This window comes from Leucopleurus acutus, assembly GCF_964270905.1.
Source record: "Leucopleurus acutus genome assembly, chromosome: 6".
Classification (NCBI taxonomy): Eukaryota; Metazoa; Chordata; class Mammalia; order Artiodactyla; family Delphinidae; genus Leucopleurus; species Leucopleurus acutus.
The window spans coordinates 104,517,565-104,544,552 of record NC_139149.1 but is presented as its reverse complement, the minus strand read 5'-3'; the positions used below and the strand labels follow the sequence as shown (position 1 = coordinate 104,544,552).

The 26,988-nt window shown below is 42.4% G+C and overlaps 1 protein-coding gene across 2 annotated transcripts in view; it reads left to right on the top strand.

Moving 5' to 3' along the window:
* Positions 1-206: 206 nt before the first annotated feature.
* Positions 207-26,988, top strand: part of AP1S3 (adaptor related protein complex 1 subunit sigma 3) — a 53,419-nt gene continuing 26,637 nt past the window's right edge. For both annotated transcript variants that reach the window (XM_082841826.1, XM_082841825.1), the window contains exon 1: positions 207-323. In XM_082841826.1, the coding sequence (XP_082697952.1) occupies positions 321-323 (3 nt within the window). In that variant the 5' untranslated portion in view covers positions 207-320. The remainder of the gene's footprint in view (positions 324-26,988) is intronic.

Genomic DNA, 26,988 nt, shown 5'->3' with positions numbered 1-26,988 from the left:
ATTCGCACCTAGGGCAGCCCACGTGGCGCGGGGCGGGGCCAGCTGCGGCGGGGCGGGGTGGGGCGGGGCGGGAGGAGGAGGAGGAGGGAGGAGCGGGAGGAGGGGGCAGGGAGGGAGCTGGTAGGAGCCGGAGGGGAGGGAGGGCAGAGGCGCGGGGAGGAGTCTGCAAACTTTCGCTTCGAGGGCATTGTGGGAAGCAGCCATGGTCTGAGGCGGGCACCTCACCTGTCAGCCGCACCGGCTCCTTCGCTCGCCTCTCGCCCTCGAGTCCACCGCGCTCGTCTCTCGCCCGCGGGGACGGCGGCGGCTGCCCGGCCACCATGGTTAGTGCTGGAGAGCGGGGCGGCGGCGCGGACCAGGGCGGACGTGTGTGTGCGCGCTCCCGGGAGGCACCTGCTGCGCCGAGCCGGGCGCGCGGCCGGGTGGGCGAGCAGCCCCGTCCCGCCCCGCCGGTCCCCCAGCCCCCCGGCCCGCCCGCGCCTGTAGTCCCGGCGCCCGGACGGTGCGGATGCGCCCGGGGCGCTAGGGACGCCAGCTTGGGACTCTCGGGCACTGCCGCTTCATTCATTACACCGTTTGCTGAGCGCTTAGTCTGTGCCAGGCGCGGTGCCAGGCGGTTGGAGATGTCACGGGGACCAGGTGGAGTCCTTGCTATTGGCGGCTTACCTTCTAGGAGGACGATGTGGAAGGAGGGAGATGAGTAATATACCAGTAAAATGAAGATAACTTCCGAGAGTAAGTGCTCTAAAGTCTCAAGTACAACCGGATGGAGGGATGGAGAGGCGGCAGCTGCAGAGCGGGCAGGCAGTGAAGGCCTCCTTGAGGAGGTGACCTCTGAGCTGTTGGAAGTCCTAGGGGAGCTCTGCAGGTAGTGGGAGCAGAGAGAGCAAAGGCCAGAGAGGAGGAACTCTTGCTTGTAGCGAGAAAGGTAGGCAGGGGCCAGACGAGGCAGGTCCTAATAAACCAAGTTAAGGAGTTTGGATTTTATTTCCACTGAGTGGGGGAGCCTTGGGAGCGGTTTAAGCGTGAGAACTGACTTTATCCCTTCTATACTTTTAAAAGATCGCTTTGGCTGTTGGTGGAGAGCAGCCTGGGATACGTGTGTGAGGAGGTGTGGAAGTGGAGACAGGGAGACCAGTTTGCAGTGCTCCAGGTGAGAGATCCTGGTTGCCTGCACTTGGATGAAAGCAATAGCTTCAGGCACCTCTTGTTCTTGCCTTCTGCTTAGGGTAGTGTTTTGAAAGTGCGGTGGCCTGAACTGCACGAGTTTCACTTTCCCAGCTGAGCTCACTTCCCAATCGGAGGAGGAACAGAAGTGACCTGCACTCTGGGCTTGAGTACCCTCCACAGGCAGGAGGAGCAGGGCCATGTGGGTTACGAAAGTTGATGGACAAGGAGAGAAGTGGAGTGCCGAGCCCCTGGATGGGAAGACCACAGACGCTTTCCAAGGAAGGAGAGGTTTGGCTGCACAGACTGGAGGCGCCATTGTTGTGTGTTGAGGGTTCCTTGTAAATATAGCGTGATGAAAAAAGGAGGCTGTAAATAATGGAGCAGCTCTCCTGGCTTGCTCAGGTTTCCCAAGGGAGATGGTGACATGTGTGCAGCCCGCCACATTTTTTGCCTAATGGAAGGTGGAGTAAGGCCCTGGAGTTTCTGAGTAGCAAAAATCTTCCAACCCGAGAGCTTGTGTAGTGTCCATGCTCTGGACAACACCTGCAGTGGAATTTTATGTTTTCTTGCTGGTGTCAAGTGATGAGTTGATCAGAAATGTGCAGTTTCCCTGGCTTTTCTACTAGATCTAGCCCAATGGGAAATATTGATGTTATTGAGTGCCTGTGATAGGAGGATGCTCAATGCTTTACCTTCATGATCTCAGTCAGTTCTTGCAACAAAAAACCAAATGAGGGTATCATGCTCTTTGTATTTTATCTGCTCTGACCTGTCCCAACAATGTGTCCTTGGACCATGACTTGACCTCTCTATGCCAGTTTGCTCATTTGTAAAATGGAGATAATAACTGTTCCCAACTCATAAGGCAGTGGTTCTCAAAGTGTGGGCTGGGTACACTTAGGAGTCCCCAAGACTTTTTTTTTTTTTTTTTGGTATGCGGGCCTCTCACTGCTGTGGCCTCTCCTTTTGCGGAGCACAGACTCTGGACACGCAGGCTCAGCGGCCATGGCTCACGGGCTCAGCCGCTCCGCGGCATGTGGGATCCTCCCGGACTGGGGCACAAACCCGTGTCCCCTGCATCGGCAGGCAGACTCTCAACCACTGCGCCACCAGGGAAGCCCCGCAAGACTTTTTAGAGGTCCACACGGCCAAAACGATTTTCATAATAGCGTAGAGATATTATTTGCCCTTTACACATTCATTCCTACATGACTGTACATGAAGTTTTCTCAAGGCTAACGTGACCTGCGAGAGTGCAACAGAGTGAATGCAAAAGTGGTAGCAGAGTCCAGCTGTCTTCTATTGAGCCAGACATTAAGGAAATTTGCCAAAAAGTAAAACAGTGCCACTCTTCTCACTAATATTTTTTTTTTTGCTTTGGAAAATATTGTTACTGTTCATCAAAGAGTTGTTTCTGATAATGTGTAATAGGTTGATTATAATTTTTAAGTGAATCAACAAGTATCTGAAATGTTTCTCTATTTAAATTTACAATACCATACAGTAAATTCACCTTCCCAAGCTGAACTGTGAAGTTATTTCTTTATCTGAATTTATGTTAGAAACAGCATGAATGCTTCCTTTTCCTAAATAGGGTAATTCCAAGTTTCCCATGTTCATCGTAATCTCACTGTATTACAGAGAAATAGGAACAGTGAGAAGCCGAGAGGGTGAGGGGGGAGATATCTAACTCTGAACCTGGAGATCCTGCTGGGAACCCCTCTCCAGCACCCAGTATATCAGTTTTATAGTCTGACGCTTAAGTAAATTGTGATTAGTGTGTATTGTTATTTTGGTGGTTTAAATTCCAGCTTGAATGAGGAAGCCTATTATGGCAGCAGTAGCGAGCGCAGTCCTCCACTGAGACGTGGTCTGGGCTGCTGGCCAGCACTTACTGTGGGGTTGAGGGGTTGGGAAGAGACCCTGTGCGGTGTTCAGTTCTCCCAAGAGGGTTCACCCACAACAGACCTTTCCCACAGGCCTCCCAACAGCACCAGTGAGACTTGTGTTTACCCCTCCCCAGGGTTGTTGCTTCTGAGTTCCCATTACTGGTTTCTGTGACAAATACTGTCAGCAGCTTACAATTTTTGTGTGGTATTTTATTGACAACAGCTGGCAGGAAGTGGTCAGCAGATTGTGTATTTGCCCCACTGTTTCCAATGTCTGTCCTTTTGGGTCCCATGAATTATTTTATTACGGATGAAGACATAATGGATAAAGTCACCCCTTCCCCTAACACGAATAAAGAAAGTTCCTGTATGAGTCCCCAAAGATTAGCATTCCTTGACATCTCTATGAATCATTCTTTCAATTTTATTTTCTTGTTACTGTACAGAGATTCTCCGAGTGAGCTGAGATTTCACTGGTGTTCCTTCTTTCCTGGGGCCTGTCCTTGCCTCTCTCTCTCTCTTTTTTTAAATGTTTTCCACAGCAGCTACACCATTTTATTTAAATTATTTATTTATTTAATATTTATTTATTTATTTGTTTGCACCGGGTCTTAGTTGTGGCACGTGGGCTCCTTAGTTGCAGCTCACGGGCTCCTTAGTTGCAGCACGTGGGTTCCTTGGTTGTGGTATGCAAACTCTTAGTTGTGGCATGCATGTGGGATCTAGTTCCCTGGCCAGGGATTGAACCTGGGCCCTCTGCATCGGGAGCGTGGAGTCTTATCCACTGTGCCACCAGGGAAAGTCCCCTTGCCTCTCTTATAGCCTCTCTTTCTCATGTATCTTGTTTTTCTCTGATGGAATTCATTGTTTTCTAGCTCTTTACCCAGGAGAAGCTCCCTTTCTAGATCCTGTGATGTAAAAGAATGTATGCAGAGATCAGAGGCAAACACCCCTGAACTCCTTTCAGGGGTGTACTAAACTGTCTCTCCAGCACTCTGACTAGCAAGTGAAAATGTACTTCTTGCATGGCTGCTAACGTGGGATAAATTAAGAATTTTTACAGTGGAAAGGGGGTACTGCACACTGTTTCATTTAGAAATGAAATGCCACTGACCATTATGAGGAAGCTGGCCTTCAAAAAAATCTCCCACAAAGTCCCAAGTCTGAACACTTCCCAACAGGTAGAGCTGGGTTCTGAAATAGCTCTCTAAATAGTTTCTGAAAACTGCCTGGGGAAAAGTAATATAACCGCTTGTTAGTCCCTCAGTGCGATGGGGCGTAGACCTATATTACATTCAGTCAAGAACATAGGCGTGCAGGATTCCAGATTTAATGTCCTTGTTGGACCTTCTGTAGCAGGGCTTCTGGACCGGTAAGAAACGATGGGTGTGTGGCAAGGTTCAGTGGCCACTTAAATGCTACAGGAGCCTTCCTTCTACACTGGGTCTTTTAAGAGGAGGAACTAAGGCCACAGTACAAACTGTGGTGCTTCTTCCCTTTGTATACTCGCCCTTGTCGAGGGGGGACCTTCAGGGGTAAAAACGACTCATCCAGCTCATTATAGACTAAAAAAAAAATTTTTTTTTTTTGCATTAAAACATCAATGTATTTGGGTCCAAGAGGCAAACCTCCCATAAACTTTAAAGATAAACACCTAAGATATAGTTCGTTTATGGATAGTTGCTTAAGGCTGACCCTCCAGGTCTCACAAGTCTGCCTGCCTTTTCTGCAGTTCTAATTATTTGGGAAGAGAAATTTGAGACAGTGTTCTAAGGCAGGCGTCCGAAACATTTTTCTGTAAAGGGCCGGACTGTAAATATTTTAGGCTTTCTGGGCCTTACAGTCTCTGTCACTATTACTCAACCCCTCTGCTGTAGAGTGAAAGCAGCCGTGGACAAGATGCAAATGGCTGTGACTGTGTTTTAATAAAACTTTATTTACCAAAACAGGTGGAGGGCCAGAATTGGCCTGGAGGCTGAGTTTGTTCTGTAGACCGATGTTTTCAGGCAACTTCCATTAATTCACTCATGTGTACATTTGACAAATAAATTGGACACCTGCCCTATGACAAGCAGTGTTCCAGGCAGGACTGGCTATATCATTTGTGGTGCCCAGTGCAAAATGAAAATGTAGGATCCCTCGTTCAGAATTTATTGGGAATTTCAAGCCAATGGCAGCAGAGCATTAAATCAGGGGTGCTCCCTTTGTGAACCCAGGGCTCTGGTGTCCACAAAAGCCAGCCCTGGATCTAGGCCCCAGAGGTTGTACTGAAGAAGCCAGAAGCTCTCCTGCTCTCCTGGAGCCCACGTTCTTGGCGGGAAGTTCTCTAAACTTTCTTAATATGTATTTTGTATCAAGCATACAGAAGAGGATTATACTATAAAGTAGTGGTTAGTCATCATCTCATTCTTACTTCATGGAAGTTGTAGATGATTCCCAGGCAGGTGGCATGGGGACCCAAGCAGTGCCGATCCTGGTGGCTACGTCAGGCCCTGCCACCCCTTCCCTTCTTGTCCTGAGGTCGTGGGCCGTTCGTCCGGCTGGCTTGGACTGTATGTACTTGGTCATTTCCTGAACCAGTTCTGACTGGATGGGGAGTTCTCAGCCGTATCCACTCCCTGCGCTTGCTGTAGGTTAGATCCTTAGGTCAGTGCTTCCGCTGCTCTCATTGCCTCTGTCCACGTCCCAGTGGAGCCCTGGGCACGGGATGCCATGGCTTCCCCAGCTCTTCATGGGTCTGCCCTGATTGTCAGGTGTGGTATAATTTGTCAGCTTAGACAAATTTGTGTAAAATGATGACACAGATAAACCTGCAAATAAACAGAAAACTTGTAGAAGGGTATGCTAGAGATAGTGATTGTTTCTGGGAAGGGCTCTAAGCATCTGGTGTTGTAAAAAGAGTCACTTTTTATTGTGTGTTCTATTAGACATCTCAGGTTTTTTTTTGTATTTGAACATAGCACCTTTTAAATTATATGAAAAATGACTTAAAAATATTCCCATTTATATTACTTCTCCAGCAAAACTCTGCTTTGTTTTTCCCTATGTTTTGTAACTTCTTAAGCCTGGATGTGTCTGGAATGGGGATGGAAACAGAAGTTTCCTTACAATACGTCCACACACACACACAGACACACACATGCATGTACGCACACATACATGTGCACATACATACATGTACACACACAGACACTTTCTCTCTTCTATTCTCTTTAACTTGGGCTCTTGGTCAGGCTTCCAGGACTCCTGTTTGTACCTTGCTTTTTTTAAAAAATAAATTTATTTATTTTATTTATTTTTGGCTGCACTGGGTCTTCATTGCTGTGCGCGGGCTTCTCATCGCGGTGGCTTCTCGTTGCGGAGCACGGGCTCTAGGCGTGCGGGCTTTAGTAGTTGTAGCACGTGGGCTCAGTAGTTGCGGCTTGCAGGCTCCAGAGCACAGGCTCAGTAGTTGTGGCGCACGGGCCCAGCCGCTCCGCGGCATGTGGGATCTTCCTGGACCAGGGCTCGAACCCGTGTCCCCTGCATTGGCAGGTGGGCTCTCAACCACTGTGCCACCAGGAAAGCCCTGTACCTTGCTTTTGAATGAGAATCGAGACTAGCTGAGGGGGAGAAAAATGTGATCCATCTTTCTCACTTCAGCGACTCTGAAAACTTTTGGTCAAAAGGTAAAATAATATTGCTAGTCACTTCACAGGACGGAACCATGAAAGCACAGAGGTGCTTGTCAGATGAACTAGAATTGGCCTCACTGTATTCAGTAGACAGCAGAACATTCTAGCAAGATTGAGAAGTCCTGTCCCTGAAAGAGTCAGGGAGGACCAGTCAAGCCCGGTACCAGATTCAGATTGTGACTGAATTGTTCAGCCCCCAGTTTCAGTGTCTGCTGCCCACCTCCAGCTTCTCTTGGCTTCCCTGAAAAAAAAAAATCAGGGCAGCAACTTTTCATTATGCAGGTGAGGCTACAAGAGGCCTGAAAAAGATGACTGTTTCTTTTAAGTGTCAGAACTTCCTCGGGAGGCAGAAGTGCTGTTGGAGGAGACATCTCTGTTGTGTAAATGTTGAGATACACGTTGCCTGTGGAGGTGACATGCCTACAGTGTTTCAGGAAGCCTGCCTGTGCTCATTTCTAAAGGCAGATGTGGGATACAGGTGTGACGTGGTGGTGAGGCAGAGGGCCCTGGGCTCCTGGGCGCAGGCTCTGTGATCTGGGAGGCTCTGCTCTTTGCTCTCATAACCAGGCCCGCTTCCTAAATTTCCCTGAAGGTTGAATGAGCCAATCCAGTTCAACCCTTAGCTCGGGGGCTGGCACCTGGCGTACATTCCATAAATGTTAGCCAGGACATTTTTAAGGGAGATAGGAAAAAGCTAATGAAAAACTTAAAAATAGTTCATTTTTCTTTTTTTAATGAGAAATTTATTTGAATGAATGAAACAAAGAAACAAAATATCACAGACTGCAGATATTGGGGAGGTGGGAGAAGATAAGGGTTATTGTAATATCACATTTAAAAAAATGTGATTCTAAACTCAGAGTGTGTATAGAACGTTTTCCTTTTATTTCTGAAACAACTGCTTGCCTCCAGTTTCTTTGTGAGAAGTCAGGTTCTCAATTCAAAGTGTCCTGTGTATGAGTCCTACCTTTCTAAGTCTGTTTGGCCTCACGATTTGGATACTTTAAGAATTCAGAAAATCTAATCTACGTTGACAATCTTTGTAAAAAATTACGGGGAAAAGAGGAGGCTTGACTATATAACAAGGTAGGTCTGTCTGTCAGATTGAACCTGAATTTTCAGAGTGTGACGGATGGGCCATCTCCCACCTCTTAAATTTTGTGCACAACCATTGGCATGGTTGTCAAGGTATAAAGGCCCTAGGGACAGATTTTTAATGAGTGTGGAGTATAGGCTGCAATAGGAAGAAAAAGGAAGGTTCTTAATAAACATTTAAGTGATCATTACAATGCAGGGCGCTGAGTTTAGCATAGTAATCATAGCAAGTTGTTCCTGGCCACAAAAACATTCACATTAAGAAAGATCAAATAAGCATCACTATGAAATATGAATGGGGTCCCAAGTTATTAAGGTTTCATTCGACTTCAAAGGCGAATTGAAAATTGCTTGGAATTTCTGCTCCCTATTTCTAGGACCTTTTCCTCCTCGAATGATTTGAAACAGAACCAAAGGCCAGTCTGCCTCTCAAAAGACTCCAGGAGAAAACCTAATTAGGGACATATTGACTATAAGACAAAATTAAACCACCAACAGCTATTGTTGATATACCCTAAGTTGATTACCTTGTCCAGATGAAATGATAAATGGAGAAATAGTACATGAATCACTTTTCAGGGTTTTTTTTTTCTTCTTCATTTGTTAATCCTTGTGTTCTTAACCAAGGAGGTTATTAGAAAAGAAAACCCCACAAGTATGAGATCTGTTTCTTGATTACAAGAAACGTGTGTTGTTGGGAAGAAATTTCTCACATGCATAGCAAACCTAGATGAGTATGGGAGTAGATAATTAAGCTGTGAAGTGTGTCGTTCAGATTACATAATTGCTGCAGGAATTCCATGCAGGAGGACATGGGAGGGGCTCATGGAAGAGACAGTCGTGGGGCTGAGCCCCAGAAAAGCAGGTGACCCTGCCTCCAGCTTTTCAGAAAAGGGTGTGTGTGTCTGGTATGTATGTGAGTGGGAAGGGGTTAATAAGTAGACAACACGGAAGGGTGGTATTAAGAAAATGTAAGTCCTGAAGGAGGGCCTGCTGAAGGTCTACCATGACAAACTGGTTTCTTTCTTTTTTTTTTTTAAAGATGTACCTTTTTTCTTAATTAGTTTTATTTCATTTATTTATTTATATTTTTGGCTGTGTTGGGTCTTCACTGCTGCACACGGGCTTTCTCTAGTTGCGGCGAGCGGGTGGGGGGGCTACTCTTCGTTGCGGTGCGCAGGCTTCTCATTGCGGTGGCTTCTCTTGTTGCAGAGCACGGGCTCTAGGCGCACGGGCTTCAGTAGTTGTGGCATGTGGGCTCAGTAGTGTGGCGCACAGACGGGGGATCAAACCCGTGTCCCCTGTATTGGAAGGTGGATTCTTAAGCACTGCGCCTTCAGGGAAGTCCAAACTGGTTTCTTATTGATTCCCCCATCTCTAACTCTGCCCTCCAGTCAACCCCACTAAGAAATTCTTTATCCAGTATTATCAGGAATGACATTTCTCACTGACTTTACAGATAACGAAAAAGGACAAACTTTTTATTTTAGAGTTAAAAAAAAATTAGTATCTTACTTAAGCATTTGGGGAAATGGGTCAAAAGTAGCTTGAGGCTTGTCCAGAGTCCGGAGGAGCCTCACTTCACTCAGCTGCATAATTTTGGAGATGGGTTGCCTTCTTAGCAGCCAAGAAACAATGTTACTGAAGTTGCAGGTGTGTTTAGGGATGTGTGCGTGTGTTTTGTCTCTGAGTGGGCTAGTTTCCTTGTGTATCTCTAAGAAACAATTGCTGTTACCTTCCTCCATCACTCTAATGAATGTTTTGAAAAGGAAAGCTTATTTTAATAGCAGCCGAAGACAGACATCACTAGAAAGAGGAGCGTGATGCTTGGAAGGATTGCTAGACTGGAAGATAAGGGGATCCGGGTCCTGTACCCAGCTATGCCAGTAACCATGACCTTTATTTACCATGTTACCTAACTTCCCGGGGCCAGTCCTCAGCTGTCACTTGAGGTGAGAGAGAACCTTAAAGATCCTTTCTGGCTCTCACAGTTTGTAATCAGCTACAAGAAAGTCGTATGCCTCTCCAAACCCAATGTACCTTATTTTCTGCACGTGTGAGATCCAGAAGCAGGGCAGGCCTGACGCTGAACTCTTGAGCCATATGTCCTTGTGTTGCTGTTGATCAGGAGCTGGGCTCCTCGTAAGTGCAGCTTGCAGGTGGGGTTGTCACGTACCAGGAAGGCCATACCAACAGAGCTCATGGAACTTTACATCGAATCGTTGCATTGCTCACACATCTATTTGTGTGTGTGTTTAGGCACAGGTTTAAGTGCACTTCTGGCTTCAACCAAGTCAGGTGTAAGAGCAGCACAGCATTATTATTTTGCTGTAGGTGCACATTTACTGAATACCCACTGTGTGGTCTGTACCCGGAATTGGAGATGATTAAGAGATATAAAGGAGACAGAAATGAGTATGCTTCTTATCCCACAGGGAGGGAAAACAGAAACAGTACAACTTGCACGTTTCTTTCAAGAATGTCGAAAATAGAGATGTAGCTGGGATGGGATAGGGTACATGGGGACGTGTACATTTTGTGAGAGATTCTGAAAGGATGTTATAGACTTGGTTGGGTGAGGAGTATATTTTGGGCATGGGAGAGGGATGAGGAATGGGGTGTGAGATGCGCTCTAACAAGGCATGTTTCAGGGCCTGCAAGCAGATTGGCGTGGCTGCATCTGGGAATCAGTTTGGGAAACATACACACGCAGAAACCTAGTTCCCGAGAAAAAGTGGAGTCATTGGTGGAGGCTGTTGAATGACAGAGGAGATTTTCTCCCTGTCATTTGTTGGGAGGACAGTTCAGGAAGGTCTGGCTTTTTTGTTTTCTGTTCAGAAAGATTTTAAAGTGAACTTTAAAGTTTTATGTTCATTTTCTTTTATAGTAGGTAAGTTGAACAACCACACCCATATCTCAGAAAAACTTGAATCTGTCTTTCATAATTTTTTCTTTTTTATTTCCTCTTTATTGAGATGAACCTCCTGATCATGAGCTTGGGTGTTGGGGCAATGCCAAATTGCTATAAAAAAAAGTTTTTTTTGAGATATAACTGACATATAACATTATATTAGTTTCAGGTGTAACTAATATAACGATTCAGTATATGTATATATTGTGAAATGATCACTGCAATAAGTCCAGTTAACACCCATAGTCATTTTTTTAAGGAAATTCAGGCCCAATATATTTATTTATTGAGCAGGTATATGTCATTGCTTGTTAAAATTCAAACCATTAAACTTATTGAAGAATAAAATATTTTAAAACATAATGGACGAATGTGAAAACTTCAACTCTTGCTTCTGTGTAAAGCATTTGGTAAAAGACTTATCCTGTGTCAATTGTAAGACAAATAACTTTTGGTCTGAGAAAAAACCTTTTTAAAGTGACTTGCTTTGTAATAATGGGCTTGTCTGATTAACTGATGTTGATCCATATTTATTAGTAAAATCAATATCAAAAATGCCTTTTAGGGCTTCCCTGGTGGCACAGTGGGTGAGAGTCCGCCTGCCGATGCAGGGGACACGGGTTCGTGCCCCGGTCTGGGAAGATCCCACATGCCGTGGAGCGGCTGGGCCCGTGAGCCATGGCCGCTGAGCCTGCGCGTCCGGAGCCTGTGCTCCGCAACGGGAGAGGCCACAACAGTGAGAGGCCCGCGTACTGAAGAAAAAAAAAAAAGCCTTTTAAATCATGATAGAATGTAATTTTTGGAGCAGCTGCTTAGCAAACATTATGCCAATAAAATTTGCGTTAGCGCCATCTCTGCTGCACATAAGTCAGTTCCGGGATCAAAACATTGATATTTTAAAGACCCCACTAAATCTTTCTAAAAAGAATTATGTCAAGACTTTTAAACAAAGTCAGCTTTTAAATCTCATTTTTCTGAGCTCCTTTTTATAACCAGTGAGGACAATTGTGTTTTATCAGTAAGAGCTCAAGAATAGAATATTTAAGATAACTAACTGCAATAATCATTATGTTTTTAGCAAATATTTACAACATGAATGCTTCCATAATATACTTCCAATTTAGAATTATATTCTGTACTACAGTCTTAGACATGGAAGCTAAAAATTTTGGACCTTGAAAAAGTGACCAAAAAAAAGAAAAAAAGGCACAAATCCTTTTTTAATTAACTGTGAAATAATCACAACCAGAATAGAACTTTTCTTTCCAAAGCTTCTTTTTTCTTCCCAGTTTTATTGAGGCATAATAGACCAAAGCATCTTGGAGTGGTATTTTTTTGGTAATATCCTTGAAAGATTTATAATTAAACATCAGTTTTACTGCCAACTGCCATATTTATTTATGGGTGCTGATGACTTTACAGTTTATATTGTAGTTATACATGGCTAAAATTAGGTTAGATTTCTGAATTTTAAATAAGCATTTAAAATGTTAGGCAAGGGAAAGAACTGAGAAAAATAGAGTGTGCTTTTCTTTCATTGCCTGTTTTTTCTCTGCTGGATGACGTAAAGAATGATTATTTCCCACAAAAGTGACCCCAAAATATCTGTCACATCCTCCCCTTAAAAAAGTCATACTATTTGTCAGGTCTAATGAAAAAAGAAACAAGTTTTCAGACTTGAAGATGTCAACCATCTTCAGCCTGCACATGGCTGATTGCCATGAACCCAAGATGGGCCAGGCCAGTGCTGGGTGTTGTCTGGTGTTCCCTGAGCTGTGTAGGGAGCCGGAGACTGCCAGGTAGAGAACGGGTGCACTCTAGCCGGTGCGCGTTTATTTACTGCCCAGCCTTAGTCTCATCACGCTATAAGAATAGAGAGCCCAGAAAGGGGTTATATAATGAGATTTGAGCAGAAGGCCAGACTCACTATCATGTAACTGCCCTGAAATTACTTTGTTGGCAATTAAAATATATTTAAACTATTTCTCCATGACTGAAGCTTAAATCTGTGACTATTTTTTTAATATCCTTTATCTTTTTTTTTTTACATCTTTATTGGAGTATAATTGCTTTACAATGGTGTGTTAGTTTCTGCTTTATAACAAAGTGAATCAGTTATACATATGTTCCCATATCTCTTAAATAATGTCCTCTTAAAAGCAGCTGGTGATTCTTAAAGTTTTCTGGGATAAGAATCCTTTTGGAAATCTGCTAAAATTTCTGCACTTTGTCCTTAGAGAAATGCTTATAAATCCAAAATATACTTTTAGGAAGTCTACCAACAAGTCTACCTTTCTCTTCCAGATTATCCTTAGACCTTGGACATTTCTTGTAAAGCTATAGAATGCTACCTGAATTCAATACTTAGCCCTGCCATCTATAGCTTGATGATTCCGGGAATGTCTTTTAAGTGTCAGAAACTTAATTTATTATTATTATTATTGTCTTTAATGTTGGTACATTGCCTCGATATGTGGCTTAAACAATATAATGCATATAAACATACCCAACATTGTGCCTGCCATGCAGTGGGCCATTTCTACTGATTAATATAATTGTGTGGAACACTGCGTTCATTTTAGTTGGTCAGCAGATTTGCATCTTCCTGGAGGAAAGGCCCCCTGAGCAGTTAGATGATGACCAGAAGATTTTTGGGGGGCTTAGGACCGGAGTAGTGAGAGTTGGTGGGCCGGTGACAATGTCTCTAGTGTCATATAACTCATAGCTGTTGCATCTGTCTCCACTTGAGGTAAAGAAGTCAACCGCAGATAATCACAGAGGCCAGATGAGGGCACCTTTGCCCCTGGAGATGTGTTCACAGATTCTTCCAAACTGTCTTCTTTTTCAAGGACTCTAAGCAGACCACTGCTGTCCCTTCTTCAGACAGGCTCCTGTGGAGCAGATCCTGGAGCCACTTTCTGGTTGTCATTCCAGCCATGTCGTCCTCTGACCACACCGTGGTTGTGTTGATTGGAACATGTCTTCTGCAGAGGGCTAATCGCGCTGCCTATGGACTATTTTATTTTAATTGCCAAGTTCTGGGGATTGCATGTAGTCATTTGTGAACAGTCTGCAGTATTGTTGGGCCTAGTGTTATGCAACACAGACTCAAAAGACTCATGTAGTGGAAAGCAGTCCCGTCTACACTGTGCACATATGAAAAGTGTAGTTTTTTTTTTTTTTTTTTTTCGGTACGCGGGCCTCTCACTGTTGTGGCCTCTCCTGTTGCGGAGCACAGGCTCCGGATGCGCAGGCTCAGGGGCCATGCCTCATGGACCCAGCCACTCCGCCGCACGTGGGCTCCCGGACCAGGGCACGAACCTGTGTCCCCTGCATCGGCAGGCGGACTCTCAACCACTGTGCCACCAGGGAAGCCCTGAAGACTGCCTTTGATTGTGGGAAGGACTGATGTGTGGATAATGGGAAGACCTCAGGCTTTACAGTCAGATCTGTGTTGGAATCCCTCTCTGCCATTTACTAGCCTTACAGCTCAGTCATTAATGTAGGTGTTATGGTGCATCTATCCATGCCCTCAAATGAACACTATCTGTTCCTTGCTGGTGGTTGTCTTGATGGTGATGGCTTGTGACTACTTACATTTCCTGCTTCTTTTAGCAATGCTGCGTGTTCATGCCTGGAACCCTGGCTTTGTGCAAAAAGGGCCATCTGATCTGTTGATTTGCTTTTGACAAGTGACCAGTTGAAGTAGTTTTTTCAAATGCATAAGGATGGAAAAAATAATCATCTACTATCTGTCCTGGAGATTTATCATTGAATATATTCCTTACATTCCTAATTTAACCAATTAACCTAGCTGATGACAAAGTTCATTCTAGTAGTATTGCGTTCTATGGAATGCAGAATAATGTATAAATAAGAATGGTTTATGCGCTTGGACTATTTGCTGTGGAATGTAAAAAATTTTAGATTTTAGTCAACTAGGACCCATTGCCTTAGTTTTTCTTACAAGGTTCACATGTTAGGTTGGTTTCACAAATCTATGCAATATTCATTTTAGGCTTGTTTCTACCACAGTCCCTAGGAATTTGAAGTTAGTTCATAAACTTAGGAGGGAAAGTGATTGTTATCTGAGAGTTGAGTCAGACCCTGAAGAATCATTACTTGGATCTGTCTAGAATTTAACCCAGTCTCTGCTTTCCTTGAATTATATCCAAAATCAACCCTGGATGGTTTCTTCCAGAATGAGTTCCTTCAGACTCTTCCTCTCAAAGAAAATGTGTCCTACACTGGAGGCCACAACTGAAATTTACCAACCAAGGAGAACCAATGAATGTCCTAGTTTTATAGCAAAAGATTCTCAAAGGTTTTCCAATGTGGTTTATAGAACGTTGATATTTACTTTCAGAATCAACGGTATTGTTTTCCTAACTTTATCTATCCTATTGGTAGAATGGATTAAAAGTCCAAAAGTCCAAATCAAAAATGAAATCACATTCATTTAAAATAAAGATTGGGTCTTTCTTATTACTGTCAGCCTGAAATCTCCTATACAGTCTTAGTATTTTTTTGTTTAATGTACAAGCCTCGTTTTGATTGAAGTACAACTATATTTGAAACGTGAGACTGCATATTCGCAAACGGTGGCTGTTTACATGATCAGTGAGAATTTTATTTGTGCTATTTGGTGGAGTCATTGGAAAACCTGTCTTGGCCACATGCCCCTGATTATTGTGGCCTAGAGGGCGGCCAGGGATGGTTTAAATGTTAGCTTCCAAGCGTATTCAGTTTCAGAATTAGGTGATGTCTGAGAAGCAGAAAGGCCAGCCCTTTGTCGTTTCTGCCTCTTTGTTAAGCTCAGTACTGATGGGCATGGTCTCTGCTCCTAGGCTGTGAATTAAACAGAGCAGAACAGAAAATGAAAGGCAGAAAACAGCTGCTTACCATTGTTAACGGACGAAACAAAGAACAGAGGGTGGGATACTCAATAATGCCAGCTGTGTCCACCGCGGTCTCTGCCCTGTGATTTTTCTCTGACTTGGTCAGCGCAGTCTTCTTGGCAATGAGAGCCACAGGGGGTTAGAGGCTGGGAGGCAGAGAGGGCACAAAGCCCAGGCCACTTCCATAGTCTAAACATGTGACAAAACAAAGAAGTGGCCAAACAAGGCTATAAGTATTGTGGCACCTTTTCAAACCTTATGCCTAACAAGATAATATATGCAGTGTTCATAAAATTCTGTGCACTTCCGTTTTGCCTTTTGCAAAATACTTTAAGGATTTATAAAACTTTATTGATTCATTGTGTATGCCAGGATCTTGAACTGGTAGTGGGATACAAGCTTATAGCCACATAAAGAATGCCTCTTTCAGACCCATTGGGTTTTTTTCTGTGACGGTCTGAGTAATGCATGATTCTAAATTTCATTCAGTGGGGTTACCTCCGATTCCGAGGCTGATTTGTCTGTCTTTGTTGTCCCACACATTAGCACTCATAGTGTCCATATTTTGGAAAATGGTTTACAAGAGGCATGCAGGGGCTGTGTGAGAGTGGGCTTAGCCAGGCTGTGTCCTCCAAACAGGGCTATAGTTGGTAAAAGTTATTCAGAGTTGGGGATCTGCTGCCAACCTTCCTGGCTTCCAAGCCCAATTCTATCAACTATAGCTGTGTGACCTTGGACAAGTTACTTAATGTCTCTGTCCCTCAGTTGCCCCAACTTAAGAAATGGAAACTGACTGGTAGCAAATGATATTCCAAATAATGTATAATGGTAATAAATTACTGTTATTTGTTGTACTATTTATTCTTCTCCCCAAGATTTTAATCTATTTGTTCTCTTGCTCTTGGGCTCAGGTAGGAGATGAAGGCCCATGAATATACCGCATGGAGATGCTGTACTCCATCTCTAGGTATCAATTCTAAACGACAGGCTTTGAAAGTCATAGAAAAATCGCTCACACAAATTTTGCTCTCTGCTTTTGATCCATATAGCTCTTTTCTAATTTCTAAACCAAAAAAACTCCAACATTGATTTTGAATGAACTATAGGAAGCCTAGTGGACTCAGTCAATAGCCCTGACTTGAGAAGGGCCATGGTCAAAGATGTAAAGGCCTCTTGATTTTAGAAGGTGTTCTATTACATTGTTCTCAGTATTACTGATAGAAGCATTATTGGGAAAACTGTTATGAAGCCCTTGATGCTAGCGCTGATGGAATCAGTTATTCACTCATTCTAGCGTTCTGCAGCTGGTGGACATTGCCGCTGTTCTGTGACTTGAAGGACACCTAGAAAAATCATAAGGAGAAGAGAAGGGGATGGATGATGACAAAGGCTTGGATCCCCATTCTGAATTTGGTGGCTTGGAAATTAAAACTTAAGTTTTTCCAGAAAAACAAAAATAAAATGGCTACCTCTAATAATGTCTTTAAGAAAACTCTTAAATTTCAGTTCATACTCACCTACAGTTTCAAGTGTCCTTAGGTAGAGGCTTGTTTTCTGCTTTTGTACAGTGGGAATTCTCATAATCTAGGTGCATCCCAGATGCACAGCCTAGTCTACTTTTGTGTTGTCAAGACTTTTCTTTTGGCCATTATTTGTTTTCTGATTGTTTATTGTCTCTGTCTCATTTTCTAGGAGGGGATAATGTTGAATGTATTGGAAAAACAGATATTTGGTAGCCAGTTGGAAAAGTTAAATGCTCATTTCTTCGTTTTGAGTTCAAGTAAATGTTCAGTCCCCATGGCAGTTGCTTTGATTGTTAGTCTTATCAATAAATGGGCTAAGGGAGATTTTTTTTGACTTTGCTATGATGGATCATTGCATCTTTTGTTTTTTACAATGACATTTACAGGAAGGAAAATTCATAGTGTTTTCATGTTGCTGTTAGTATGTTGTCCTAGAATTATCCATCAGAGATTGACACCAAATATACTTGTATGCTGATAGTACATCAACAATTTCCAGAAAAAATTAATTTATCTCCTCTCCCACAGGCAAAATCTGACATTAAAATGTGAGGCAGCAATGGATTTAGACATAATTTGAAACCCATCAATATTCTAAACATTAATCTTCTGAATTCTCACAGTTCTATTGTAAGTTAATTAAGTAATTACATTTTACACATATTTTCTTTTTTGTATTATGGAACTACTATTAAGTAAATTGTTGCTTTATCATCTTCACACAAGAGTTGATCTGCCATAGACCTTCATCCATTCATTCAGAAGGTATTTCTTGAGGACCTACTATGTGCCGGTCACTGTTCTGGAAGAGTGGGAAACAACAGTGAACAAAAGGCAAAATCATTGGCTCTGGAGCTTACATTGTAGGGTGTGGAGTAGCAGCAACATAATAAGTAAAATAGTAGGTCAAAAATACTGTGGGACTTCCCTGGTGGCGCAGTGGTTGGGAGTCCGCCTGCCGAAGCAGGGCGCGCGGGTTCATGCCCTGGGCCGGGAAGATCCCACATGCCGCGGAGCGGCTGGGCCCGTGAGCCATGGCCGCTGAGCCTGCGCGTCCGGAGCCTGTGCTCCGCAATGGGAGAGGCCACAACAGTGAGAGGCCCGCGTACCGCAAAAAAAAAAAAAAAAAAAAAAAATACTGTGAAAAGTAATGGAGCGGCGTTCAGTAGTAGGAGTGTTGAGGTAGCGTAGTGAGAGTGGCGCATTTTATACGGAGTGTTCAGGGTAGGCCTTACTGAGAAGCAGATTTTTTAATAGACTTGATGGAGGTGAGGGAGTGAGGCAAGCAGATATTTGGGGGAAGGGAGCATTGAGCAGAGGGCAGGAGTAGAGGATGACCTCAGGGGTAGAGAGGGGCATGTGGAGTAAGGCCTCGTGTAGGTCATGGTGAGGACTTGGCGCTTGCTTGGAGAGAAGGATTTGAGGAGGGGAATGACCTGCTCTGACCTACAGTCGATCTGGCTGTGGAATTAAGAACAGATGGTAAGGGAGCAATGGTGGGAGTAATTGTTATGCTCTTCCTAATGAGCTCTCCTAAAACTTCAGCAGCCTGTCAACATTTATTGAAAAGAAAATGTTGAATAGTTCCAAGGAAATTTAACTGCATTGTTTTCTAGTTCATGATTCTAGTGCATTCTAGTTGATTTGCCATCAAAGAATCAAAATGTAGGGGCCTGTTTAGGTCTGCATTAATGAAAAGATGTCGTTTAAAATGAGAACTTATACATCATACAACTTTCAAATGAAAAATGATTGGAAAGAGTCCTTCCTTCTGTAATGCTTCCAGCGGCCTATGGAATGACCAAAAAAAAAAAAAAAAAAAAAAAAAATCCCCCTTCCAGGTAGCAGTAAATCCCCATTAATTAACCTAGAATTTAAAACTCATCCAAAGGGATGGGGCTACACAGGGAGGAGAAGAAGCAGTACTCCTCAGCCTGGCTTCCCAGGGCCCTCAGGGATGATGTTGGTTAGCAGCTGCTGGTGATGACAGGGTGACAAGATGGGCTTCTCCAAATCCTTGAAGCCCTTGCTACCTATGTCACCTTCTTGTGTTCTCAGGCCTTATCTTGCCATTGGGAAGAATTTATGTTACCGATTTTTTCATTTCTGATTAAGGAAATTCTTACAAGTATTAGTCTCTTTCTTGACGTAAGGCAAACATCAGCAAAGCCATATTTTCTTGGCTGGAGTGTGTTGGGCCCTGGGCTGGGGTGTGTGGCAGAGTCCTTGCTCCGGTGTCCCTGAGTAATACCACTGCCTCAAGCTATCCAGCATTCCGGAAAGCCCAGTTCTTCCCTTCCTGTGTTGGATTAGCTACTATATTCTATATTTCCCTAGGAATTGTAACTTAAATTTTTTAAAAATTGTGACTAATACATAATTATTATAGAAAACTTGGAGAAAACACCAGAAACGTGAAGAAGAAAATAAAAACCACCTGAAATGATGCCTTGGGAGAACCACTGCAATGTTGTTTATACTATTACTTTTTTCTTCAAATACTATAAAAAGTAAACATGAACAATATCTCAGCATATATATATTATATATCTATATATAAGTATTTACATATAGTCTGAATAGTGAAAGTATAAAGTTTACTTCCAAAAATAAGAAAAGAAAAAAGGGGAATCTAAAATGATATAAAATGATATGCAGCTAAAATGATATAAAATACAGCTAAAGGACATAAAATTATATAAAAACAATCAGCTAAATGATATGAAAATATATACAGCTAAAATGATACAAAAATAATTCTTCCCTTATACCAAAAACTGAAATATGACCATGAATTTCACAAGACGTGCATTTTGCATTTACTGGCGTGATTACGAGGAGGGATTATTTGGGTTTGGCACTTTGAAAAGTGAAAGCATCCACTCAGTTGGAACCTGTCTGGCTTCTTTTTAACTTGGCAAGCATACCTGCTAGAGAGCTATGCAGTTTTTCTAGTGTCTGTACTCAAGTTTGTCTTTATTTTTGTTTTTCTAGAAGTTAAAAGTTTGACATTCTTTCTCTGTCTCTCATTTGTTAAAACCTTTACTTAGTACCACCAACTCTCCTGTAACATTTGATTCTGTACTTGATCAGTGTTAGAAATGGAGGTTTCTGGTATACTCAAACTAGTGAAGGCACAGAAAGTATTCAAATTTAACCTCAGATTCGCCATCGTTTGCAAAAGTTCTGAAAAAAATTGTAACTCAATTATGTATATTACTTGGGTGAAACAAGTAAAGCAAAAGGGGAAAAGAAAACCCTCTCTGAGACTTCAAAGCCAAATAGGTCGAGGAGCAACCTGTGAGAAACCAAAATACTTTTTTTTAGAAGTGTAAGAAGTTAGATGTGGCTCTGAATGACAACAAGGTATTAAGCGTATATTTGTTAAAGTAATTTGGAGTGGGATTAAATACACATCTAAGTATCACTTACCAAGCGGAATGAACTCTGAGACTAAATAATTTTGTCTTGACACCAGAAGTGTAGCACCATATATTGTAAATATAGAGGCACAATCTTCAGAAGTATTTTGGAAAATTGTACATCAACATATGTTAAAGCTGTAATGGTCACTATTTCCTACTTCCTATGCCCACTGACGGATTTACAGGCTTCTGTTCAACATTGGCTTTTTCTTTGCCTGCCATTCAGAGGCAGATTCTTACTTCACTTGTTTCTCCAGGAATGTTTTCTCACAGGTTCATTTTACTTGACTTGTACACATATGAGCTTAATGCCTGTGTAATTTTAGCTGTTAGTTGAAGGTGGTTTTCAACTAACTAGAAACAAAGTGCCCATTCCCTACAACACTGCTGCAAAATTAAGACTTTACCTAAGATTCAGTGTTCAAGATGGATGTACATACAAACACAATTTGTAAATTTTACCATTAATATCCTTACTTTAGAAACTCCCCTTCCTTTCATTTGATCCAGAAGAGTCTTGTCTTTTCCAACCTCCCCTAGTTTGGAATCAGGGACCTGGAAAACTGGAAGAAAGGTGATTATGGCATTGGCAAAGCACGCATGTTTACTTGAGAGTACATTGTGGAGATAATTAGTGGTTCCACCTCCGTGTTGGCAGCATAGATTTGCAGCCACTAATTTGGGTTTGGGATGTGTGCTCAGCCACTGGCTGCTGTGTCATGCTAGAGTCATGGGTGGGACCTAAATTTAGGGGCATGAACCTAGGCGTCAATTGGGAGGTTCTCCACGTCTAGCTTTACCTGACTCTCATCACACATTGTTTTTTTGTTAAAGGGCCGTTATTCAGCCTATGGAAAAGGGGAGATGCAGGGTAGGTTGGATCAAAATCAACATTCTACTTAAGTTTGAATAGACATCCTTACACTCCACATTTGTGCTATCCATTCCACCTTTCAAAGGTCAGGAAAATTGTACTCATTATTAAGTATTTTTTGGATACCTAATTTTCAAACCAGATAATCAGTGACCTGCCATCCTGGGACTTCTTAAGAACAATTTTCTTTGAGTCTGACCTGTCACTTGTACCCTCATGCTAGGTGCCATGCTATTAGGGTAAAACCAATTAATTACTGCATGAAATGAAAGCACTTACGTATGGAATGCTGAGCAGTAACATTTAGTGACACTAAACTTGCACCATGAAATGGGGGCATTATAAACCTTATTAACAGTCTCTAATTTTTGCATGCCATTTTGGTGCCTCTTGATCACTTTGGATATAAATTTTAAAAATTAACTGGTTGCATTCAACTTTGAATAAAGCTTTAGCTTTCTAAAAGAGGAAGACTGATACGTGAATTGTTTGAGGCTAGATCTTGGAGTTGGGGTGGTTTGTCTTCAGTGAGTACCAATGATTTACACGAAGAAAAAACTTGACTGCTGATGTGTTTATTTGCATTTGATAACATCATTGCAGTTTAAAGTTACCCTAAACAGGGTTCAAGTAGTCATAGAAAAAGGTTGGTCTGAACTGTCAACCAATACAGAAATTTTGACTGATGGAAATGTTCAGACTTTAACACAATTAAGTAGATTGCCATAACTGGGAAACCATCTTACTTTGGTTCTAGCATATACTGGTTTATATAGCCAAGGATGTAGGTGCTTATTTATTGCAGTTTCATCTATAAAAAATGCTTAATTGTTCCAAAATATTTCTGCATTATCTATATTGCAGAAAGATATTTCTTTTGAGAACTGTGGATGGTGGAGAGGACTAAACACTTAAAAAAAATGCTCCTTTTTGAAACCATTGATGAAACTCTTAATTTACTTGACACTGAGGTTCAATAGAGGAAAACAGTTTGTCTTTGCTGCATTTGGGATTTGTGTGGTTTTTTGGTTCAAATTGTGTAAGAGCTACTGTTCTTTAACATAGTTCACATTATTGCTTAAGAATGTAATTTATGATTTTGGAAATTATTTTTTAAAAATGGGATTCATTACTGGGAATCAAAAAGGCAAAAGACCGTAAGTAATTTTTACATTGTGTTTTATAAGAAAATACTTTTATTTGTCCTTATTTTGAAAACCTTTGAAATGGCTATAACAATCTAGCAAAAATCACTATGAATTTTTTTTACATGTTAAAATAACATTGATTGGGACCCTGCATAGAAGCATTGCTGATTACATGGTTTATTATTGGAAAGTGGTTCATTATTGTGAAGTACTGAGACACTCCCAATCGACATAGTATTATTTCTTTCTTCCTGAGACATTTTGAAATGTTCTTCTTTAGTGAATCCAAAATTTAAAAAGAAATAGATAAGCAACACAGGATATAACTAATGCTGTCTTTCTCTCCAGGTTGTACAGATTGGCTCTAGGGAGGTGATGGGAAGCGGTAAAAAGTTTGACTCTTACTTCAGGAGAAGCACTGTAGGGTGGTGGACATGGGCTGGATACTACATCTGATCTTACTCACTTCCTTTGTGGTCTTGGTGAATCATTTCCCATCTCTGTGCCTCAGTTTCTTTATTTAAAAGCATGGGATTAGAGCCCAGTGATTTTAAAAGGTTCTTATCACTTAGCTCTGTTCTAAGCCTCTGCTGGAGAACAGTCTCTACATTCCAGAGGATCTTGAAGCATGACCTGGTTGAGTCTCCAAGCCTGTTGCCACCGCCATGACTGCCCCCTCCTGTTTGGTGGTTTATCTCCTACTCTTCCTGGGTTCCCTGGCTCAGAAAATTTGCTACCACTCTTGGGAATTATCCTTGACCCTTCTCTCCCTCTCACACCCACAGCTAACCAAGTCCCACTGGTTCTACTACTTAAATAGCTTCGACTCCTTTAACTTCTCTCCATCCTCACTGCTACAGTGATGGAGGCCACTGTTGTCATCTATTGCATGTCTTACTCCATTCTTGGGCTTCTTTATTCCCCTTTCCCTTAGACTAAAGTCCAAGTGCCTTACCCTGGCTTACAAGACCCTCCTTCTGTTTGCCTCTGCCATCTCTCCTGTGCCATTTCTCCCCACTCTTCCTCTCCAGTCAACCAGCCACATGTGCTGTCCTCAGTTTGCAGAAGATGCCATCGCCTTTCCTTCCTGTGGCTTTCCTGTCCACTGTTCCCTCTGCCTGGTCATTCTTACTTAGCTCTACCCTTTCCTTTCCCTGTTTCCATTTGCCTGATCCTCTTCATCTTTCAGATCCTATCTTGAAGATCACTTCCCCAAGGGTTCCCTGACCGTTAGACAAGGTTATTTTATTTTCCCATAGTTCTTTGTGCTACTTGTGCTTTAACGCATCGGGCTCGGATAGAATTCACACTGTTTAGTTGTCCATCTCCCTCTGTTAGAATGTGTGCCCCATGAGGGTAGGAACTTTTCTGTTCTGCTCTTGGTGGTATCCTCATCTCTTGACACAGTACTTGGCATATAGTAGATATTCAGTAAATACTTGCTGAATGAATATGTGAAAGAAGGAAAGAGAGGAAGAAAGGTAAAATTCTGTGAATTTGCAATAAGAAAGCAAGCCTAGCAGGCAGCAGCTGTACCTTCTTCCTCTCTTTTCTTGCCATCATCCTCCCTACCTCCTACCCCATTTCTGTTAGGTACAGGGACTTCCCTACCAATACAGGCCCTGTTTTAGTTATCACTTCAAAGGAAGTAATGGCCTTCCCTCTCAGTAATGTTACAGACCCTGAGTAGAGCTATCCATGCAAATTTTTCCCAAGTTCAAGTTTCTCATTGGTCCCATTTCTATGAGAAGCGATACAGGCCCATGTTGGATCTAGCTAAACTGCATAGATGGCTTTAGATGATCTTTCTCTGCTAGCAAAAAAGTTTCCAGTCCAATAAAGTTCGCTTAATACTTCCTCTACCCATCTTGATGTCACTGCTGCGGTATGTTTAATAGTAGTGACTCAGAGTGATTCAGTGCTAATGTCATTATTATCTTCAGTTGAATATTTATTTCTCTTATTTTGATTTCTGTAAGTACAGACCTTTTGGCCCTTCCTGCTCATTTTTAAAATTGTTACAGAAGCTCTTGGTATTGGATCAGGCAGGGAGAGCTTCAAGGACTACCTTCTAGTTATAAAGATGGTCAATATCATACTGACTTTAGAAGTGGGTGAATCCAGCCTCATTGGTGCCTGTCTGTATCTGTGCTGTCTCCCCACGAGGTGATGTTGCAGAGCAATTTAAAAAGTGGGCTCCAGAACCAAAGCCCACCTCTGGAACCTCCTTCTTGCTGATTAACTCAGAGCAAGGGACTTAACTTTCCTGGGACCCAGTTTCCTTACCAATCAAATGAGGGTAATAATAGTATCTACATCTTACAGTTTTAATGAGGGTTAAATGAGGTACTGTATGTAATGTGCTTAGCATGGTGTTGGCACGTGTTCAACACATGCCAGTCATTGTAAATAGGTCTCTGGGATTAGCATAAGACTTGCCTATTGTAATTATTTGCATAAATGGGAAAAAAAGTAGTAGTTAATTAGCTTTGCTGGAAAAAACTGGTTTAAGGTGTCACGTGCAAAGAGCCTTGGGCTGGGAGCGGGGAGACCGTCTTAACTCTGCCACTTGCTAAGTACCCAACCGAGGGTCAAGCCACCAGCTCTCTGTCTTAAGATGAGGTTTACACCAAATCAGCTCTGCTGTCCTTTCTAATGTTATTAGCCTTTTGTGAGTCCAGGAATGAGTGGTTATTTCATTTCAAATACCTCACTAGGGTAGACACTGAATAAATATTTGCTAAGTTGAATGGAATCTGCTGACTTTATCTCTGGAATGTGGATGATTCTTTTAAAAAGCTTTTTCTGCATCTATTGAGATGATCTTTTTTTTTTTTTAATAAATTTATTTATTTATTTTTGGCTGCGTTGGGTGTTGTTGCTGCATGCAGGCTTTCTCTAGTTGCGGCAAGCGGGGGCTACTCTTCGTTGCGGTGCGCGGACTTCTCATGGCGGTCGCTTCTCTTGTTGCGGAGCACGGGCTCTAGGCGTGCGGGCTTCAGTAGTTGTGGCTCGCGGGCTCTAGAGCGCAGGCTCAGTAGTTGTGGCGCACGGGCTTAGTTACTTCGCAGCATGTGGGGTCTTCCCAGGCCAGGGCTCGAACCTGTGTCCCCGGCATTGGCAGGTGGATTCTTAACCACTGCGCCACCAGGGAAGTCCCGATGATTTAGTTTTATGATATTGAATTGTAATGACAGAAAACAATGGTGGTGATTTTGAGATTTAAAAAAAAAAAAAGACAAAATGAAAAGCCAGAGACAAGCTGTATATCAGGGCTGTTGTAACAAAGTACCACACACTGAGTGGCTTAAACAATAGAAATGTATAGTTTCACAGTTGTGGAGGCTGGAAGTCCAAAATCAAGGTTTCAGCAGGGCTGATTCCTTCTGAGGATTCTGAGAGACAGTCTGTTCCATGCTTCCCTTCTAGCTTCTGGTGCTTTGCTGCCAATCTTTGGTGTTCCTTGACTTCTGCTGCATCACTTCGATCTGCTTTTATCTTCACGTGGTGTTCTTTCTGTGTGCATGTCTTGTCCAAATTTCCGTTTTTTATAATGACATGTGTCATATTGAATTAGGGGTCCACCCTACTGTAGTATGAGCTCATCTTAACTTATTACATCTGCAATGACCAAGGTCACATTCTGAGGTGCTGGAGTTAGGACGCATGTCAACATATGAATCTTTGGGTGATGCAATTGAACCCCTAACAGGCTGCTTATTCTGTCCTTTTTGTATAGCTATCATCTCTCCATCCTTCTTTCTTACCTTCCTTCCTTTCTTCCAATAAACGTTACTGTGCAATACAAGCAGATTGATAACAGACAATTTTAGAAACATCTTTAAAGCTTTACATAAATGGCCTCGAGCTAATTCTCAGCAGTTGACTTTTTAATTTGTGGCTTACTCGTGACTTTTTTTTCCATCTCATTTCCTTTTTTTTTTTTTTCTCTTGCTGCCCCTCTTACTTGACTCTTCCTAACTCTTCTTCACCCAATTCACCTACTTTTCCTTCTTCACTGAGCATTTCACTTGTTATAAATAGATAGTTCTGCCACCAGATGGTGTGCAAGGACTGGGAAAGGATTTGAAACACACTGGCCGACGTGGCAGCTTTTCAACATTTTATCTCAGGAAGAAAGTTGACATAATAAGTCCAAAATGAGATCCTGAGATCGTGTAGATTTTACTTCTCTCTGTACATTTTCTCTTCCTGTACTGTGCAAGCAGAACCCTGAGCTGGAAATCTTGAGGAAAAAAAAAAAGTTAAAAATTTTGATGAATACGAGTTAACAGGAGACACTGATCTGAGAATAGTTTCAACAGTAATATTAGGCTGAGAGGTGGAAGCAAGCTTCTGGGGTCTGAGGGCCACTTCCTCA